Genomic DNA, 19,978 nt, shown 5'->3' with positions numbered 1-19,978 from the left:
AATTCTCCTTCATTAAAGTGTCTTTATTTTAAACTAAAGACATTTAGGAATATTTAATGCTAAACACTATTTTTTTAATTGCTCCTAATTTTATTTTATTTTTTTAAAGTAAGCCCTATGCCCAAAAGGGGGCTTGAACTCACAACCCCAAGATCCAGAGTTGTATACTCTGCTGACTGAGCCGAGCAGGCTCACTAAATGTTATTTTCAATTCTACAATGTGGCCTACGTTTTTAACTGAGATTAATTGAGTTATTCATTCCCTCAGCTCCAATGGTTATATTAGTTAAGCTGATAATGAGTAACTACTCCAAAGATTTCTGTAGGTTTCCATAATAGCAGGATCAGATTTATCTACGTAAGTCTAAACTTGAAATTAGAACCTTTCAGATGAAAGTAGCACTGCAGAGATCTTCAGCGAATTACCACACCCACAAGAAAGGTAACCCAGGCATTGGTTTGCCCCCATGCTGGGAAATCTAAGGGAATGGGAATTCAAGCCAGGGGTACCAGTTCATCCACCTGCATCCACTCTTTTCTTTCTTTTTAAATGTTTTTGCCCTGCTGCTTTTCCTTTTCTTATCTTCTATTCTTTTTTATCTTTTGGATCTCAAAGGAAGATGATCAGTGGAGCTCTCTTTAGTACCGAAAAGATTTCTGAACATTACGGGTGACTTTTCTTCCTTTCTCTATAGGACAAGTACAGCTGCTGAGTTTCATTTTGTTTTATGCCTTTTTCATCTGTATGTCAGATGAATTGCTAGTATTAATAGAGTCCTGCTAATTTTCTACTCTTTGCCCTTAATCAGGTAGCCTGTGCTGTTGAATTCTTTCCCTAGGATTGCATCTCCATTCTTTTGGAATTTCAGAGGGGAGAGAGAATCTGTCATTAGCATGGTGTGCCTTTCACAAACATAATACCAGTAATCTTGCATCCAGAGATAATAAGCAAGTAGGAGAAGAACTTAGGATTTACTGCTCCAATTGCCAAAAATCCCAGGGGGGGAATATTCTAGGCTATGAGAGAAAAGATGTACAGTGCTCCTAGATTTGCTGTGTAACTCTTTCAATGTAATCCATATAAGTCAAATTCAGGAGTGAGCTCTGAGTTTTGTTAACAAATTTAACATGAGAAGTGGTTAGTATGTGCAGAGAAGTGCCTGTTTTATGGAGAACTGGCCTCCTCATATCTCAGTTCTGTATTTCATTGACATCCACTGCCTATGTTGATAATGATTTAGTCATGAGTTCAGACAATTGTATGGGTTCGATTTTCTTTGCATTTTGTGAATGGAGAAGTGTGGGCTTTGGTCAAGCTGAAGTTCAAGTTCTGACTCCATCATTTACTGCCTCTGTGCTTCTGGCCTGTCTGAGCTACAGTTTCCTCATCTGAATAGGATGAGGATAATAATGGTACTGACCACATACGGTTGTATTGAGGATTAATAAGTGAGGGGAGCATCATTACCAACTGATATTAGCAACCAAATATTATTGCTCCTACTGTAGTTTCTTGAACTCATCCCAGAAACTATGACCACAGACCAGATGAATGTTTATAAGCTTTGAAAGTATGTGCTTTATACGATGGAATATTATTCAGCCTTTTAAAAAAGGAAATCCTGTCATATGCAACAACACAGATGAACCTGGAGGACATGATGCTAAGTGATGAGTCAGTCATAGAAGGACAAATCCTGCATGATTCTACTTATTTGAGTCAGTGTCTACAATAGGCAGACACATAGAAACAGAGAATATAATTGTGCTTGCCAGGGGCTGAGGGAAGGGGAAAGGGGGAGCTGCCGTTTAGTGGGTATATGGGTTCAGTTATGCAGGATGAAGGAGTTCTAGAGATGTGCTGTACAACACAGTGCCTAGAGTGACCAATACTGTATTGTACACTTCCAAATTTGTTAAGAGTATAGATCTTCCATTAAGTGTTCCTTACCACAATAAGAATATGTTTTTAAGAGAAAATTATGATATATAAATACTGCATTTTCCAGTTTCATCCAGTTTCACAGGGAAACATGGAACCATGAGTAATCAAAAAATGACCACTTACCTAATTCACAGTTCTTTCCTTCAAATCCAGCTCGACACCAACATTCATAGGAATTAATGTCATCCTTGCATACACCGTCATTTAAACATGGATTGGATTCACATTGATCTCCATCTTTGAAATAGGTTAAGAAGTTGAATTAGCAAATAAACTGCTTAGAATGCCTCTGTGTGCAGATTCCTGGGGAGGGGAGCCTGATTTTAGGGTCAGAACTGCTGACGCTGTTGATTATGGGATGCCCCTGTCTTCCAGAGTTTCTTTTTTTTTTTAAGATTTTATTTATTTATTCATGAGAGACGGAGGGGGCGTGCTGAGACATAGGCAGAGGGAGAAGCAGACTCCACACAGGGAGCCCCATGTGGGACTTGATCCCAGGCCTCCAGGACCATGCCCTGGGCCGAAGGCAGGCAGGCACTAAACCTCTGAGCCACCCAGGGGTCCCCTCTTCCAGAGTTTCTAAGAGCAACCCAAACAGAGGTTCTTAGGCTACTATCCTAGGAAATTGCTCTGAGGAAGGCATGCATGTAGTTTATGCAACCCAAGGGAAGAGGAAGACTGAGAAGAATGTCAGAGGTTAGAAATGTACTATATGAGCACAGGGGGAGAAGGGTTTTCATTCCTTTCTTCTAGAATGACAACAGGTTAGTTCTGAATCAAATCACATGACTCTAACGATGATTATCACTATGTCCTACCAGAGCCTGCTATGGCAGGTCTTGCAGAGCATGCGGAGCTGGATAGCATATGGTACTTCCACTCAAGGAACTGGCAGTTTAAACTTGTAGCGAATGCATCTACTTCTTTCTGGTATCATTTAATTCTATAAAGTATAGTATGTAGCAATGGTTCAGAACAATAGAAGAGATGCCAAAAGCATCTCTCACTGCTTGAAGATAGTCTGCTGTCTATGAGTTAGGTCCCAAATGGTATGGTAAAGTGAGAAGCAACTTTTATTTAAGAGATTTTTTTTAAGTTTTATTTAAAAATTTTTTTTAGTTCTTTAAAATTAATTCCAGTTAGTCGACATACAGTGTTATATTAGTTTCGGGTGAGAAACAGCCTTTACCACAAAGAATAAAAAACGAGAAGGTTCTGAAGATACGCTTTATTTATATATAGATTGGCTGTGTTTCCTTTCTACCTTTCCTGAAGTTTGTACGTTTACAGTGCTCTTGAGAGCCTTTGAAGACACTGATGATAAGAAAACAGGACAAAGGAATAGGCAAGCGGGGAAGGGTCAGGATGAGAAGGGAACCTTTAAGTCTGGTTTCTGAAAGCTCTGGCTCAATCCATATTTCTAAGGAAGCTTCAGGAGAAAGGGATGAATAGAACCAGAAGGGAGACTGGTACACACTTTGAGCTAAGAGAAACAGCCCTAAAGGAAAAATAAGAGCTAGGTCAGCAAGAAGAAGAGGTAAGGATGACATAAGAATGAACGAAAAAGGAAGAAGGGGATGATGAAAGAGGAATTTCTAATTATTAGTCCAACTTTAGAGCAAAACTCCGTGCCATCTAGTGTGTCGATGTGGCTGCCCTACAGAGAGGATTAGCTCATCTGTCATACTCTTGGTCAGCAGTACGCGTCCCGGTCCCATTGACTAAGGGCTCACATCCCTTTCTCAGAAATAGTCCCTCTCTGGAAAATCTGCTTGCTAGAAAGATTAGACCTTGTCCCCTCTGCCCCTTGATCCAGTGTGCTTTTGCACAGATAGTTCAATTTGTTCCAATTCTGTGAAAACAAAATACGTTATCTCTGGTTTATTATTATTGATGTTCAAACTGGTCTAAAAAACGAGCCACATTTGCACTTTATATTATAGACCAACATATCTGAATTATTTAGGATGTTTCACTGAAAGGGTCTGGGCTTGCAGCCAGCTACACAGCAACTCATTTGCTGAGACATATCTTTAAAATGAGTATCATTTTAGCTGCATATAGCCCTCCTTTGGGTGCTTGTCTTTGTGTACTTTGGGCTCAGGCAAAGCTACAGACAGTAGGGGTCAAAGACATCAAGGGACAAGCCCTTGCCAAGCGAGAGATTCCTGTTTAAGGCTGTTGGGTGGCTGTTTAATGAATCACTGCATCTGGCTCTGAAGGCCGGGAGGAGTGATAGTGAGAAGCAAGGGCTTGCCCGTTGGAGAAGTTGGGTTCTCTCCTGGGCCCCGTGACTCCCCAGCTGGGTGACCTTTGGCAAGTCTTGTAGCCTCCCTGAGCCTCAGCATCCTCTGTAAAATGAGGTACATAATGCTTTTCTCACAGGGTTGGTGTGAGGATTAAATATGATAAGCACTCTGTAAACTGTAAAGTGCTGGACAGATGCTGGCTAATGTACTTGGACGATCTTTCTTCTTCAACTAGACTCTGTCCTTGTTGATAGTAGAGAATAAGGCAGGCATGACGGGCCTGCACCATGCAGAGTGTGACAGCCCATACAGTAAGAAATAGCATCGGTTATTTGCGGGGGGTGGTGGTGGTTAGGAATCTTGGCTGCAAGTGAAAAGAGGCATGGAGTTATTTTTATTTTGCTTTTTTGTTCTCAATTTTTGGTGGATGAAGCAGTAGTAAAAGAATCCTGCCCCTGATGTCCCTGAGATATCTTTGCCCCACGTACAGTAAACAATGTGGCCTGTGACCTAGAAGGCAGGAGGCTTACCTTCAAAATATGGTTCTTACAGGGTCCTGACCAACCCCTGCTGGGAGGGGGGACAATCAGGAAGTCATGGGAATTTAAATACAGCCAGGATCTTTTTGGGGGTGCGGGAGTAGAAATTGAATGGCTTTTAAAAATATATCACAAGGGGCACCTGGCTGGCCCCAGTCAGTGGAGTGTGTGACTCTTGATCTTGGGGTTGTGGGTTCAAACCCCATGTTGGGAGTAGAGATCAATTAAAAAATAAAATCTTAAAAAATATATATCACAAGATGTAAAGTTTTAAATATAATAGAAATAGAAAATAAAAAGATTCATTTGGACTAACTGAGGGGGAATACCAGAGTGGAGAACTGACATGGTAGGATTCATTACTACCAATAAGGAAAGTCAGAGAAAGTAAATGTAATGGAGAGGCCCTCATTCTCCCTTAGGATTTAAAAAGAAAAGTGGAGAAGTTATGAGTTTCTCAAGTGTGGACAAGTCTAATAGTGTTCCAGAATAGCAACTGGAAAATAGAACTAGATCTCAAATTGCTGAAACTCAGTGGATTTGCTGTCCAGGATCTGTCCCTGTGGATGGTCTTGGATAAGTCAACCTGTGGAACTTCTGCTGCCTCAAAATCCTGCTGCTGGATTTTACATTCGTTTTAAAGCTTAGTTCTCATGAAAGTTTTTACTTTTCCTCCTTTTGGTCAATTCATTCAACAAATATTTACTCAGCGCTTCTGTATTCAACATACCGGGAATACATCAATAAACAAAACACTTGAGCGCCACTGCCAGTATGAAACCTGCATTCTGATGAGGCAGGGAAAACAGATAATAAATAGTATAAGTAAGAGCATTCATTAAATGTTACCTCAGATGGTGAAAAGTGCTGTGAAAAATAGTAGAGGAGGTTGCAGTGCCTAGGTGATGGGGTTACAGGGTGGCAGGTGGAAGTATTAAGAGATGATCAGGGTAGGCTTCATGGAGATGGTGACGTTTGGGTAAAGAGGTGGGGGAGTGAGCCTAGGGGGGAACCTGGCAAAAGAGATCCCATGTTCAATGAACAGTCAGATCCGAGACCAAAGCAGAAGCATTCTGGAGTGTGCAGGGAGCAGCTGGGAGGCCAGGATGGCTGGCCCCCTCCTCCCCATCCACGTGTGCAGAGGAGAGGGTCTGAGGGCCAGGACAATCATGGGGGGCTGTGTAGGCCATCATAAAGGAGGAAGACTTCTAAGCAATAAACACTTAAGTTGGTCAGCATTTTCACATTCTCAACCGAGGACACAAACTCTCACTCAGTCCCCAGATACAGTCATCTAGTTTCTTTCTTCCAGCTGCTTGGGCTGCAGCAATGTCTCTTTGAAGCCCTAGGGAGGAGTCGGCTGATGTGCCAGCAGGTATCGCCCATGCTGGCATAAACCTGTCATATATCACCATCGAGTCTTGGGTAAAAGAGTCCAACTCTTTTGACAGAGTTTAATATATTGTATGTTTACACAGAGAAAAGATACCTAATTCTCAAATGTTTCCTATACCAGCTAGAGGAAAAAATTAATTGCTTACCAACATATTGCTTCCAAAATTCAGTCTGTAAAGAAAAAGAGGACAAGTTAGTGGTAGTATCTAAAATATTTTGGATCTGAAAAAAAATAAAATATTTTGGATTTAATTCCTTGCCTTTTATAATATTTATAATACATATATATGGATAGATATCTTAAAATTCCAAAGAGAAGTTTCTTTTTTCAGTTTTCTGTACTTTGCATCTGAAGAACATTACGCACAAATACTCACGGTTTTTTCAGTGTTTTCAAAAACTTCCCGTGCTTCTTCAAAACTGCACTTTTCTTCTATACATTCTCTCTCAAGGTTCCCTCGAACAAACTCTTCCAGTTTACCTGAATTATACCTCTTTGGCCGACTCAGAATTTTGGTGGCATTTTCACGATCAAGAAAAACTGAAATTCAAAAGAACTATTCTTTAGCTTTAGGAAAAAGAAAACATCATGAAAATTAAATACATCTCTTAAGAAAGGCTTTGTTTTTTTTTTTTTTTCTTTTTTTTTTTTTGAAAGGCTTTGTTTTTAATCCAAGTAATCCCAAAGCCAATTTATCTTCAGGGCACAGAGCCAAAATCTGTGATGTCTTCATGGTACTGTATACACATGGAGATTTAGGAATTAAAATTCAATTTGGCTTTTAGTCAAGAGAGCTCCAGTAATGAAAGGTCAGATTTTCAATCGCATTTGAATTTACTTTGGATGAAAAAGAAAGTTCTCAAATAAGCAGTTAACTTCACACTTTGTCATCATTTGAAAATAGCTAATTGCAGATCCTTGCAGGGTGATCCATCACCCTGGCTGGGCTGTGTTCGCACGATGTGGTTGCCCAAATGACTCTGCAACAAATTTCTCTTGGAAGAACGGAAGCATAATTGTAGTCCAGCTGCAAATGCAACCCCAGTGTCTCTCACTGGATGTTAAAGAAAAACCACTGCATTAATTTATTTTCAGACTCACAACACCTTTGGTTGGCATGTGTTAGGGGAATTCCAATGACGTAAGTCTTTCTCTGGGATTCAGGAATGTGACTGACTTAGGCTGTGACTGCCTAGCCTTTGGGGACACTCCCAACTCTGGAGGATTGAGGTCTCTAACCTCATTCTCTCCTTCCCTCCCTCTCTCCCCACATTCAAAGCTCACTCTCTGTCTCTGCGTATGTCTCTCTAGATAGATCTAGAAAACATATCTGTATCTATAATTAATAGCAGGAACCCAAGAAGTTGCTGGAGTTGTTCCTTTCTTCAAGGGACTATCTGCTACCATCTCAACAGGACAGAGTGCTTATAAGATGAACTTTCCACAGGCTCCTGGGTGGCTCAGTCAGTTAAGCGTCTGCCTTCGGCTCAGGTCATGATCCTGGGGTCTTGGGATCGAGCTCTATGTTGGGCTCCCTCGATGGAGAGCCTGCTTCTCCCTCTCCCTCTGCAGCTTCCCCTGCTTGTGCTCTCTCTCTCTCTATCAAATAAATAAAGTCTTAAAAAAAAAAAGATGAACTTTCCAGGCATTTTGGGCCTGCTTTCTCATGAATTCAAAAAAGCAGGAGGAAGAGGAGGAAGAGAAAGAGGAGGGGAAGGGGAGAAGGAGAAGAAGAACTAAATCATATTCCCTTATTTTCATTGCAGCTGTTCACTTTGTGGAGACTTCGAGTCCCCTGACAAACCTCACTTTTCTCTTGGTCTGCGAGTCTCCTTGGACTTCACTCTTTTTTCCTCCTGAATTTAGCTTAGACTTTTTCTCTTCAACTCTTGCCAATGTTCTCAATTCCCTACACTTCTTCCTCTGTGCTGCGATACCCTGCAACTCCAAGCACTAGATCAGTGCAGCCATCTGCCTGTCTGCCCTCCCGAGGCAGCTGAGCGCTGTGAGAGAAAATCACCAGGCTGCAGGTGGGCCCATCACACCGTGATGCCTCCCGCCTCCCCGCCAGGCCCTCCCCTCTGCTTGGCAATTTGTTTGCTTGGCCCTGGGCTCCCTGCCTATAGCATCTACGTTTGCATCCAGTTACAGTGCAGCTGGGTGGAAAAACAGGGGTTTGCAGTCAGACACACCCGGATTTGTACAATCTATCTACCACCTGTTGGCCGTGAGACGTTAGGCAAGTGACATAATCTCGGAAGCTTAACTTGATCAAATGCAAAAACAGTGGTATGATAAGAAAATCTACCTCCCAATGTTGTTGATATAGGAGTGGTGGGATAATATGTGTACATGGTATGTGGTGTACACTGGTCCTCTCTCCCCCCCTGCTTGTCTCATGCTGGCCTGCCTTCCCGTTTCTCAATTCCCTTTAGCGCCTTAATGCACTTTTCTGTAGCTCTTTCCCTTCTTCACTCCCGTCCATATAATGAAATGACTATTGTCAGGATCAGCAATGACTTCCTAAAGGATAGTTTTGAGTTTATGTACTACTTCTCAACTGCTCTGAAACATTTCTAATGCTGGATCTCTCTCTCTCTCTCTCTCTCTCTCTCTCTCTCTAGGATGCTCTTCCCATGAGGTCATTCCGCTGGCTCTTCCCTTTGCTCTAACTCTTGTTATTCATCCACTGCTTGAACCAATGCATTCCTAGTTGTACGCCTCCCCCTTAAATGTTCAGAGTGCCCTCAGGGTCCTGCCTCCGCTCTGAAACATTTCTAATGCTTGATCTCTCTCTCTCTCTCTTTCCAGGGTGCTCTTCCCATGAAGTCATTCTGCTGGCTCTTCCCTTTGCTCTAACTCTTGTTATTCATCCACTGCTTGAACCAATGCTTTCCTAGTTGTATGCCCCTCCCCTTAAATGTTCAGAGTGCTCTCAGGGTCCTGCCTCAGCCTGTTCATGCCATACGTCTTTACCAGGGCCAGGACTGGGGCAAGGTAAACGAGGCATCTAGGGCACAAAACGTAAAGAGACACTGTCTCTCAGCGTGCACAGGCAGGTACATTCATGCTCCATGTACTTTGCTTGCCTCCCCCTGGTCCAGCCCTGAATCTCTCAACACCATTTTCTGAGCCCTCACCACAGTCAGCCCAGCACTAGCCACCACGTTATCCGTGCTCACTCCCTGCACCCTCACACACGTGGCTGGAACTGCTCTTTCTACAACAGTGGGTTCCAAATACCCATCTCTGGTCAGATACATCTTCTGAGTTCCAGATCCTCTTTCTAGCTCCCTAACTGTATATTGTCCTGCAACTAATCAGAGCTGATGTTTATCTACTGCTTCTGAAGTGCTGGACACCATGCCCAGTGCTTTGTGGCCATTATTTCATTCCATCCTCACGGCGGTCCCATGAGATAGATCCTGTCCTCTCATTGTAAGTGAGAAAAATGGGACTTCAGAGAGGTTAAGTAACTTGACCCAGGTAACATACTCAAGTGTCAGAGCCAGGATTTAGACTTTGGGCAGTCAGATGGCATAGCCCGTGCTTGTAGGTACTATGCCGTGTCCTGTGATCACGTTAGATGCCCAAGACGTACTCTCCACGCTTCTCTGAACCTGTTACCCTTCCATGGCCAGATGGCTAAGTCATCATTTCTACTTCCTTAATGTCACTTGAATTCCTTTTCCTCTTCTCTGTCTGCACAGAGAAGCTAATGGCCAGGCTCAGGCCCTCATGCCTTCCCCAGATGATTGTAGTGGTTTCAGAACAGTCTCCCAAGTCTTGCCATCATTTCCTCAAATGGTTCATTAGAATGTTGCCAGACTGCTGATAGGTAATGGGGGGGGGGGGGACTAAAGAGTACACTTACCAGGATGAGCACTGCATAATGTATACAACTGTTGAGTCACTCTGTTGTACACCTGAAACTAATATAATACTGTATGCTACCCATACTGGAATTGAAATAAAAAACTTAATAAGAAATAGTAAAAAAAAAGAGAATGTTGTCAGACTGAGCATTCTAGATCAGCCATCAGTGCTATTCCCATTCACACTTCTTTTTAAAAAGATTTTATTTATTTATTCGGGAGAAAGAGAGCATGTGTGAGAGAGTACGAGCAGGAGAATGGCAGAAGGAGAGGGAGAAGCAGGCTCCCAGCCAGGCAGGGAGCCCGAACAGGGAGCCCAACTTGGGGCTTGATCTCAGGACCCTGGGATCATGACCTGAGCCGAAGGCAGAGGCTTAACCAACCGAGCCACCCAGGTGCCCCTACACTTCTGATGACTCAATAATTGGGTTCTGTGGTCCAGATTCCTCCATTTCAGAGCTTCATTATCTGGTGACCTGACCCTGTCAGCTATCCTACCTCACCTGTCATATTTAATATTCCAAACATCCTGAGTTCCTGAAAGACCTCACATTCTTTGTGGATCACACATGTGATTCTCTTTGCATAGAATGCCCTAGATCAGACATTTAAGAAGAGTGAACCTATTCATCTTTTAAGATCCAACCAAAGATACTCTCTGTCAAGTGTTTTCCCAGTTAATGTATTGCTCTCTCTATGGTCCTTTAGTACCTGGCTCACACTTTGTCCTATTACATTGAAATCTCTCCCCTGACTTCATGGTGCTTTGGGTCAAAGAGGGAATCTGGATTATCCCTGTGCCCCTAATATCTCACCCCGGTACCTGGCACCATAGTAGTTGCTCAGTTTTGTGAAGTTTTGTAAAGCGTATGGACTGAAGCTGTCTTTCATTCATTCATTTCATGTCTTCATTCTGAATGAAAGACCTCTTCAGCCCATACACCTTATAAAACTGAATTGGTTTCACAGAAATTTTGATTTCAAAATTCTAAACCAATGCAAGTAATACCTAAGGGCAGCAGTCATGAAAATGTAACATCTCTGTAAGTCATTCACAGAAACAGCTTTTAGAAGCCAGTGACAGCTGAAGAGCAGAAGAGAGTGCTGCATTAGTACTGGCCATCCTTTGGGAAATTCCCCTGGCTTTCTCCTCAAGGGCCTGTTATCTCTGACTACAGTGACTCCAGAATCAGACTGCCTTTCGCCTCAGTATTGTCTGAGGGTCGTATATTTAGCCTCTCTTCGGGGTTTATCTCTTCTAGCCATTATTTCCCCAGTGCTGAAATCCTAGTCCCCCCCCGCCCCCACCGCCTGCCATATGTATACTTTTTTTCAACATGTGAGGTCTTCAGGGGAGCAGTAGCCCTCTTGAAATGTCCATTATCTCACCACTTATCCTGAAGGAAGGGCTTGGATCTTTTGTCCTCCTAGATCTCACACTGATGAGATATGTGTAAAGACTTAGCTTTATGTCCTACTTTGTGAATTTTCCAGCTACATTTCTTTATTTCTTCACTCTACCCACTTGGCCACTTTGATTTAACCTTTGCATTCTCATATCATCATTTCTGCATTTCAGTCTGACATCATGTCTGGAGTGGGCAATACGGAGCCAGTCTGCTTTCCGGGGACCCTTAGGGTTGGCACCCCTGATCCTGGCACTGTCAGCTACTAGATTTGATTATAGTAGGTTGACAAGTAAGGGTGATAAATGCTTCCTGTGAGAACACACTGTTTGCCTAAATGGGGTAATTTCTTCCCTGGGTGCCTTCCTTTGGGAAGTGCATAAAGTCACTGAAGTGAAAAAAACAAGTGCATTATTGCATTAACTAAGTTCCTACTGCTTGTGTCAATTTTTGGACTTGTTTTGCTCAAGTGAGTATTGGGTTTCCCTGTGTATTAACTCTGAGATGTTTCTTTTTTTTTTTTTTCTCTGAGATGTTTCGAATCAGAGAGAAAATAATTTTTTTCCCAATTCATGAAAAACTTTAGGAATAAGTAACAGCTTCATAATGAAAAACTCATTTTAAGTAAAACTTAAAATCGTAGGTATATGATTTTATGGCTATTTAAATTTAGAGGCTTGTTAAAATTAGAGGTTCAGTTCTAAAATTTAGAAACACATCAGATATCTTAAAATCAAACTGTGTAAATAAAACCGATATTGGTGGCTGTAATGTGACACACGCCATTTTGATCTCAAAGTGGTAGGTTAACCCAAAATGACAGACTTAATGAGTTCCTCACATGCTGCTGTTTCCTGGTTAAGACATTTTCCCCACTCTTAGTGTTCTTTAACCAAGGAGATTGTTTTCCAAGCAGGATCACGTTGCCTAACAGTGTCCATTTAAAAAAAAAAAAGGAAAGATATCGTAAGCATTGTAAATCTGTTTAGTTTTAGCAATAAAGAAGGCACAGCTACCAGAGAACCAGTACTTACCAACCCACATGCTGACGACTAGAATCTTAAACGTTGCTGTCAAACTCTGTAACCGTTAGTTAGTGGAGAAGATAGCACCAGGCATTTCTACAGCTAGAAGACAAGCATACTCAATGTATCTTTAAAAAGGAAACCAACCTGCACATTCGGCACTGAGTAGATATCCTAAAAGGCAGACGGTGACGAGGCCCGATGCTTCTGCCATGATCCTATTCAGGCGCTGCCTAACCTTTGCTGATGAATTGTGCAAGGAGCAAGGTTGACCAGTTGTTCCAAAGTACAAGTTGAGCTGTATTTACTTCTGGGAAACAGTGTCCATCTCCCTCAGTGGGTCTTTGGGCTATTTCCAGTGGCCTCTTGGGTTAAGAGTGTAGGCAGTGTTCATCTTTAAAGCTCGCCTCTGATTCTGTGGGCTTCTGTCACTGTGGCTGATTGGAGGCTGAAGCCGGAAGTGACACATCCTCGGAACAAGGTGGGATATAATGGCTACGGTTGCTGTGGCAGCAAAATTCACCCGTTGGATCCGTCTTTATCCTTGTCCAGGAGCACTAACGTCATGTAGTTTAAAGGGACGGGCTCCTGAATGGTTTGGTTGCTTAAGTGCCCGGCTTTTGGTTTTGGCTCAGGTCGTGATCTCAGGGTCGCGGGAGGGAGCCCCATGTTGGGCCCCAAGCTAAATGTAGAGTCTGCTTGAGATTCTCTCTTTCTCCCTCTGCCCCTCCCCTCTACACGCTCCCCCTCTCTCAAATAAATAAATAAACCTTAAAAAAAAGAGAGAGAACAAAGTCACAAAGTCATTTGGTTATCTACCTTAAAACACTCCAGTGCTTACATTCCCAGTCACCTGGTGAATCCTTTATGTTCTTCCTCATAATGAGTTGATCAGTTTTGTTGTGCCATGTACTCATATATGAAATATGAGGACCCTGTCTCAGAACATATGTATGTGGGCAGCCCTGGTGGCTCAGCAGTTTAGCGCCACCTGCAGCCCAGGGTGTGATCCTGGAGACATACGATCTAGTACCCCATCGGACTCCTTGTGTGGAGCCTGCTTCTCCCTCTGCCTATGCCTCTGCGATTCTCTCTCTCTCTCTCTCTCTCTCTCTCTCTGTGTGTGTCTCTCATAAGAGAGACCTGTGTGTCTCTCATGTGTGTCTCATAAATAAATAAATCTTTTTTTTAAATTTAAATATTTAAGAACTGTGTGTGTGTGTGTGTTTTAAAGATTTTATTTATTCATGAGACACACACACACACAGAGAGGCAGAGACACAGGCAGAGGGAGAAGCAGGCTCCATGCAGGGAGCCCGACGTGGGACTCGATCCTGGGTCTCCAGGATCACACCCTGGACTGAAGGCGGTGCTAACCGCTGAGCCACTGGGGCTGCCCGATATTCTTCATTTCTTTGTGTAAATCCAAATTTCAATCTGTTATAATTTTTCATCACTCTGAATAATTTTCTTTAATTATTTTGATAGCATAGGTCTTCTTATGAATTTTCTCAACTTGTATTTGAAACTATAACTATTTTACCTTCATTTTCAAAAAGCAATTTGGTTGGGCAGCCCTGGTTGTTTAACATTTAATCAAGTGCCAAACTGTTTTCCAAAATGGATGTATCACTTTGTATTCTCACCAGAAATGAGTGAATGATCCAGTTTCTTGGCATCTTTGCCACATTTCATATTGTCACTGTTTTTTACTTTAGACACTTTGATAGGTGTGTTGTGCTAGCTCGTTGTGTTTTAATTTGTATTTCCCCAAGACTAATGATGTTAAACACTTTATAATTTACTTACTATAAATATGTCCTCTTCAGTGAAATGTATGTTCATTTTTTTAAAAAATTATTTATTCATAGAGACACAGAGAGGGGGCAGAGACACAGGCAGAGGAAGAGCAGACTCCATACAGAAAGCCTGACATGGGACTCGATCCCAGGTCTCCAGGATTACACCCCAGGCTGCAGGCGGCACTAAACCGCTGTGCCACTGGGGCTGCCCATATGTTCATTTTTTTGCCTATTTCCCAATGAGACTGATATTTTACTGTTCAAATTTAGAATTTAAAAAAGATAAAGATACGGGTCCTTTCTCAGATACATGGTTTGCAAATACTGTCTCTAAGACCATAGCTTACCTTTTCATCCTCATAACTGAGTCACATAGCCAAAGTTTTAGATTTTAATGAAATTCAATTTATCTTTTTAAAACAAATTTTATTTATTTATTTAGAGAGAGCATATATGAGTTGGGGGAGGGGCAGAGGGAGATGGAGAGAATCTCAAGCAGACTCCTTGCTGAGCACTGAGCCTGATACAGGGCTTGATCTCATGACCCCAAGATCATAACCTGAGTCTAAATCAGGAGTCAGACAATTAACTCACTGAGCCACCCAGGTACCCCTCAGTATCATTTTTTAATGGATCTTCCCTTAGTGTCCACATTTAGAACTCTTCTGCTAATCTTTCCCATTTATAAACTATTTTATAATTTTAGGTTTTAGATTTATTCTGGTGCTCTGTTTTGAGTTCGTTTTTATAAGATGTCAAGTTTAGGTTGATTTTTTTTTCCTGTGGATGTTTGATTCCTCCAGCACCATTTGTTAAAAAGATCATCCGTGCTCTGTTCAATTGCTTATGCAGTTTTTTTTTCACAACTCAGTTAACTATATTGATTTGGGTATATTTCTAGTTTTCTATTCTGTTCCATTGTTTTGGGTATATTTCTGGGTTTCCTATTCTGTTCCATTGTTTATCCCTCTGCCAACACCACACTGTTTTGATTACTATAGCTACATAGTAAGCTTTTATATCTGGTAGAGTGATTTCTCCCACTTGAATATTGCATGGCAAGATTATTTGGGGGGAATACCGAATTACTTTATTTTGGAGGAATGGTACAAATGAAAGAAGTTGAGTAGATGTTTTGGTATGACTTCTACAAAAGGTAAACATAACACCAACATGCATGCACTGCCTTGCTGACCAAGGAATTCACTCTCGAGGCTGTGGGAAAACAGCGTAGGGCTTAGGTCTCATTATCACTGTTTCCCAAGGTGTGCTTGTCAGAGAGATACTCTCCAGATTCAGGACCCCCATCTTGCACAGATTGGTTACATGGTCATCCAGTTCTTTGATGAATTTCACCTATTCATCAGATAATGAGTCTCAATGAAGTCATACAAATGGGGTCATTTTTATTAAGTGACCAGTTTGTACAGTTCCAGTAGTGACTGATTCACCCTCTTTTCCAAGTGTAATGCACATTGCATTGCGTTCAGCCCATTTTCCCAGTAATCACCATCTGGCCTCTTGGTATCCTGAAAGAAGATTTGGCCACCTTGTTGGTTCTGCAGCTTCATCAGTTTCTCACATGATCCCTCTCCTCATGAGATTGGCAAAGAAAATAGTTGGCAAAGTTCTTTGAAGCCACATCTTTGTGGTCAAAGTAGTAAGACACGGGCAGGTAGACCTAGGAGGCAAAGCGCTCCAGGTTGACCTGGTGGTTGCGGGTGGCCTCTGAGTCCTCATGGTAGTTTTGGTGCACCTGCAAGGGGGGTGCAGTCATTATGGCAGCTGCTGAGGAGAGGCAGTGGCTGGCAGCTGTGGCTGCATGGTGCTGCAGTGGCAACAGGGGCTTTGGGACCAGCTGTTGGCTCTGTGAGGAGATAGGGGAGGGCTGGCTCTGAACAGCTGCCAGGGTGGGGGATGAGCCCTGATTTCTATGCAAGCACCACTGAAGCAGGAAGCTGTGGTGAGTCTTGTTGGAGACTCAATATTCTGTGGCAAAATTAGTTATTTACATAACTACATTAGTTATTTACATAACATATTCACATGACATTTTATATGTGAATTTAATAATAATCTTACCTGTAACTACAAAAACTTTTGCCAGAGTTTTGATAGGGATTACATTAAACCTGCATGTCAATTTGCGGGAATTGACATCTTCACTGTGTTGAGTTTTCAAGCTGATGGATGTGGTATGAACATGTATGTCCATTTATTTAGGTCTTTGATTTAGTTCATCAGCATTTTGTAATTTTTAGCATGCAGATTTTATATAGTTGATCCTTGAACAAGACAGGTTTGAACTGCACAGGTCCACTTACATGCAGATTTTTAAAATTATTTTATTTATTTGAGACAGCGTGAGTGTGAGTGTGAGTGTGGGGAGGGGAGGGCAGAATGGAAGGCAAAAGGAGAAGCAGACTCCTCGCTGAGCGGGGAGCTGACCTGGGGCTTGATCCCAGGACCCTGAGATCATGACCTGAGCTGTAGTCAGATGCTTAACTGACTGAGCCACTCAGGAGCCCCTGTGAACTATTTATTTTAATGTAGTTGACACACAATGTTACATTAGTTGCAGGTGTACAGCATAGAAACCTGACACATTTATACATTATGCTATGTTCACTGTAAGTGAGGCTACCATCTGTCCTGGTACATCACTATTACACTATTAGAGTATCACTGACTGTATTCCTTACGCTGTGCCTTTTATTCCCGTGACTTATTTATTCCATAACTGGTAGCCTGTATCTCCCACTCCCCTTTACCCATTTTACCCAACCCCAAACCCCCTCCTCTCTGGCCACCATCAGTCTGTTCTCTGTACTTATAGGTTTGATTTCCTTTCTGTTTATTTTATTTTATTTTTTTTGGATTCTACTTATGAGCGAAATCATATGGCATTTGTCTTTCTCAGTCTGACTTATCTCACTTGGTATAATACCCTCTCAGTCCATCCATGTTGTCTCAAACGGTACAGCCTCATCCTTTTTTATGGTTGCCTAATACTCCTTTGTGTGACAGCTTCCTTATCCATTTGTCTATTTTTTTGTATATTTTTTTTTAATTGAAGAAAGTCCATGGTATTTTGATAGGGATTGCACTGAATGTGTAAATTGCCCTGGGTAGCATTGACATTTTCACAATATTAATTCTTCTAATCCATGAGCATGGAATATTTTTCCATCTCTTTGTGTCTTCCTCAATGTCTTTCAGAAGTGTTCTGTCGTTTCTAGGGTATAGATCCTTTACCTCTTTGGTTAGGTTTATTCCCAGGCATCTTACGCTTTTGGGTGCAATTGTAAATGGGATTGACTCCTTAATTTCTCTTTCTTCAGTCTCATTGTTAGTGTATAGAAATGCCACTGATTTCTGGGTATTGATTTTGTATCCTGCCACACTGCCGAATTGCTGTATGAGTTCTAGTGATCTTGGGGTTGAATCTTTTGGGTTTTCACTGTACAGTATTATGTCATCTGCAAAGAGGGAGAGTTTGACTTCTTTGCCAATTTGAATGTCTTTTATTTCTGTTTGTTGCCTGATTGCTGAGGCTAGGACTTCTAGGACTATGTTGAATAGCAGTGGTAAGAATGGACATCCCTGTTGTGTTCCTGATCTTAGGGGAAAGGTTCCCAGTGTTTCCCCATTGAGAATGATATTTGCCGTGGGCTTTTCATGGATGGCTTTTAAGATGCTGAGGAATGTTCCCTCTATCCCTACACTCTGAAGAGTTTTGATCAGGAATGGATGCTGTATTTTGTCAAATGCTTTCTCTGCATCTATGGAGAGGATCATATGGTTCTTGTTTTTTCTCTTGTTGATATGATCCATCACATTGATTGCTTTACGAGTGTTGAACCAGCCTTGCATCCCGGGAATAAATCCCACTTGGTCATGGTGAATAATCTTCTTAATGTACTGTTGGATCCTATTGGCTAGTATCTTGTTGAGAATTTTTGCATCCATGTTAATCAGGGATATTGGTCTATAATTCTCCTTTTTGGTGGGGTCTTTTTCTGGTTTTGGAATTAAGGTGATGCTGGCCTCAGAGAACGAGTTTGGAAGTATTCCAACCCTTTCTATCTTTCTTTAGATAATTATCTAAAGATAGAATAGGTATTGTTTCTTCTTTAAACATTTGCTAGAATTCCCCTGGGAAGCCATCAGGCCCTGGACTTTTGTGTCTTGGGAGGTTTTATTTTTTTGTTAAGATTTTATTTATTTATTCATAGAGACAGAGGGAGAGAGAGAGAGAGAGAGAGAGTCAGACAGACAGACACAGGCAGAGGGAGAAGCAGGCTCCATCCCGGCTCTTGGGAGGTTTTTGATGACTGCTCCAATTTCTTCCCTGGTTATTGGCCTGTTCAGGTTTTCTATTTCTTCCTGTTCCAGTTTTGGTAGTTTGTGGTTTTCCAGAAATATGTCCATTTCTTCTAGATTGCCTAATTTATTGGCATATAGCTGCTCATGATATGTTTTAAAATCGTTTGTATTTCCTTGGTTTCGTTGTGATCTCTTCTTTTTCATTTGTGATTTTATTAATTTGAGTCTTTTTTCTTTTGTTTTAAATAAGGCTGACTAATGGTTTATCTATCTTATTAGTTCTTTCAAAGAACCTACTACTGGTTTTGTTAATCTGTTCTTCAGTTCTTCTGGTCTCTATTTTGTTGAGTTCTGCTCAAATCTTTATTAACTTTCTTCCTTTGCTGGGTGTACGTTTTATTTGCTGTTCTTTCTCCAGTTCCTTTAGGTGCAAGGTTAGCTTGTGTATTTGAGTTTTTTCCAATTGTGTGAGGGATGCTTGTATTGCGATGTATTTCCCCCTCAGGACTGCTTTTGCTGTATCCCAAAGATTTTGAACAGTTGTATCTTCAATCTCATTAGTTTCCATGAATCTTTTTAATTCTTCTCTAATTTCCTGGTTGACCTTTTCATCTTTTAGCAGGATGCTCTTTAACCTCCACTGGTTTGAGTTTCTTCCAAATTTCTTCTTGTGATTGAGTTCAAGTTTCAAAGCATTATGGTCTGAAAATATGCAGGGGATAATCCCAGCCTTTTGGTATCGGTTGAGACCTGATTTGTGACCCAGTATGTGGTCTATTCTGGAGAAAGTTCCATGTGCACTTGAGAAGAATGTGTATTCAGTTGCGTTTGGATGTAAAGTTATGTAAATTTCTGTGAAATCCATCTGGTCCAGTATATCATTTAAAGCCCTTGTTTCTTTGGAGATGTTGTGCTTAGAAGTCCTGTCATTTGCAGAAAGCGCTGTGTTGAAGTCTCCCAGTATAAATATATTATTATCTAAGTATGTCTTTACTTTGGTTATTAATTGATTGATATACTTGGCAGCTCCCACATTCGGGGCATAAATATTCATGATTGTTAGCTCCTCTTGTTGGATAGATCCTTGAAGTATGATATAGTGTCTCTCTTCATCTCTTACTACAGTCTTTGGGGTAAACTTTAATTTACCTAATATGAGGATGGCTAACCCAGCTTTCTTTTGAGGACCATTCGAATGGTAAATGGTTCTCCAACCTTTCATTTTCAGGCTGTGGGTGTCCTTAGTTCTAAAATGAGTCTCTTGTAAACAGAGAATAGATGGGTCTTTTTTTATGCAGTCTGAAACCCTGAGTCTTTTAAAGGTTCATTAAGCCCATTCACGTTCAGAGTTACTATTGAAAGATATGAATTTAGTGTCATCATGTCATTCTTTGGGCTTCCTTTTTCTTTTACAG

At 41.5% G+C, this 19,978-nt stretch overlaps 1 protein-coding gene and 1 pseudogene across 1 annotated transcript in view; both read right to left on the bottom strand.

Moving 5' to 3' along the window:
• Positions 1–12,887, bottom strand: part of F9 (coagulation factor IX) — a 32,490-nt gene extending 19,603 nt beyond the window's left edge. Inside the window, exons 1-4 of the mRNA XM_025460882.3 lie at positions 12,583–12,887; positions 6,506–6,669; positions 6,275–6,299; positions 2,069–2,182 (exon numbers count right to left, since the gene is read on the bottom strand). Of these exons, the coding sequence (XP_025316667.1) occupies positions 2,069–2,182; positions 6,275–6,299; positions 6,506–6,669; positions 12,583–12,649 (370 nt within the window). The 5' untranslated portion in view covers positions 12,650–12,887. The remainder of the gene's footprint in view (positions 1–2,068; positions 2,183–6,274; positions 6,300–6,505; positions 6,670–12,582) is intronic.
• A 2,587-nt stretch (positions 12,888–15,474) lies between these two features.
• Positions 15,475–16,014, bottom strand: LOC112668585 (ferritin heavy chain-like; annotated as a pseudogene).
• Positions 16,015–19,978: the final 3,964 nt, after the last annotated feature.

This window comes from Canis lupus, chromosome X (genome assembly GCF_003254725.2).
Source record: "Canis lupus dingo isolate Sandy chromosome X, ASM325472v2, whole genome shotgun sequence".
NCBI lineage: Eukaryota > Metazoa > Chordata > Mammalia > Carnivora > Canidae > Canis > Canis lupus.
Note: the sequence above shows the minus strand (reverse complement) of the source record. Positions and strands in the feature narration are given on the sequence as shown.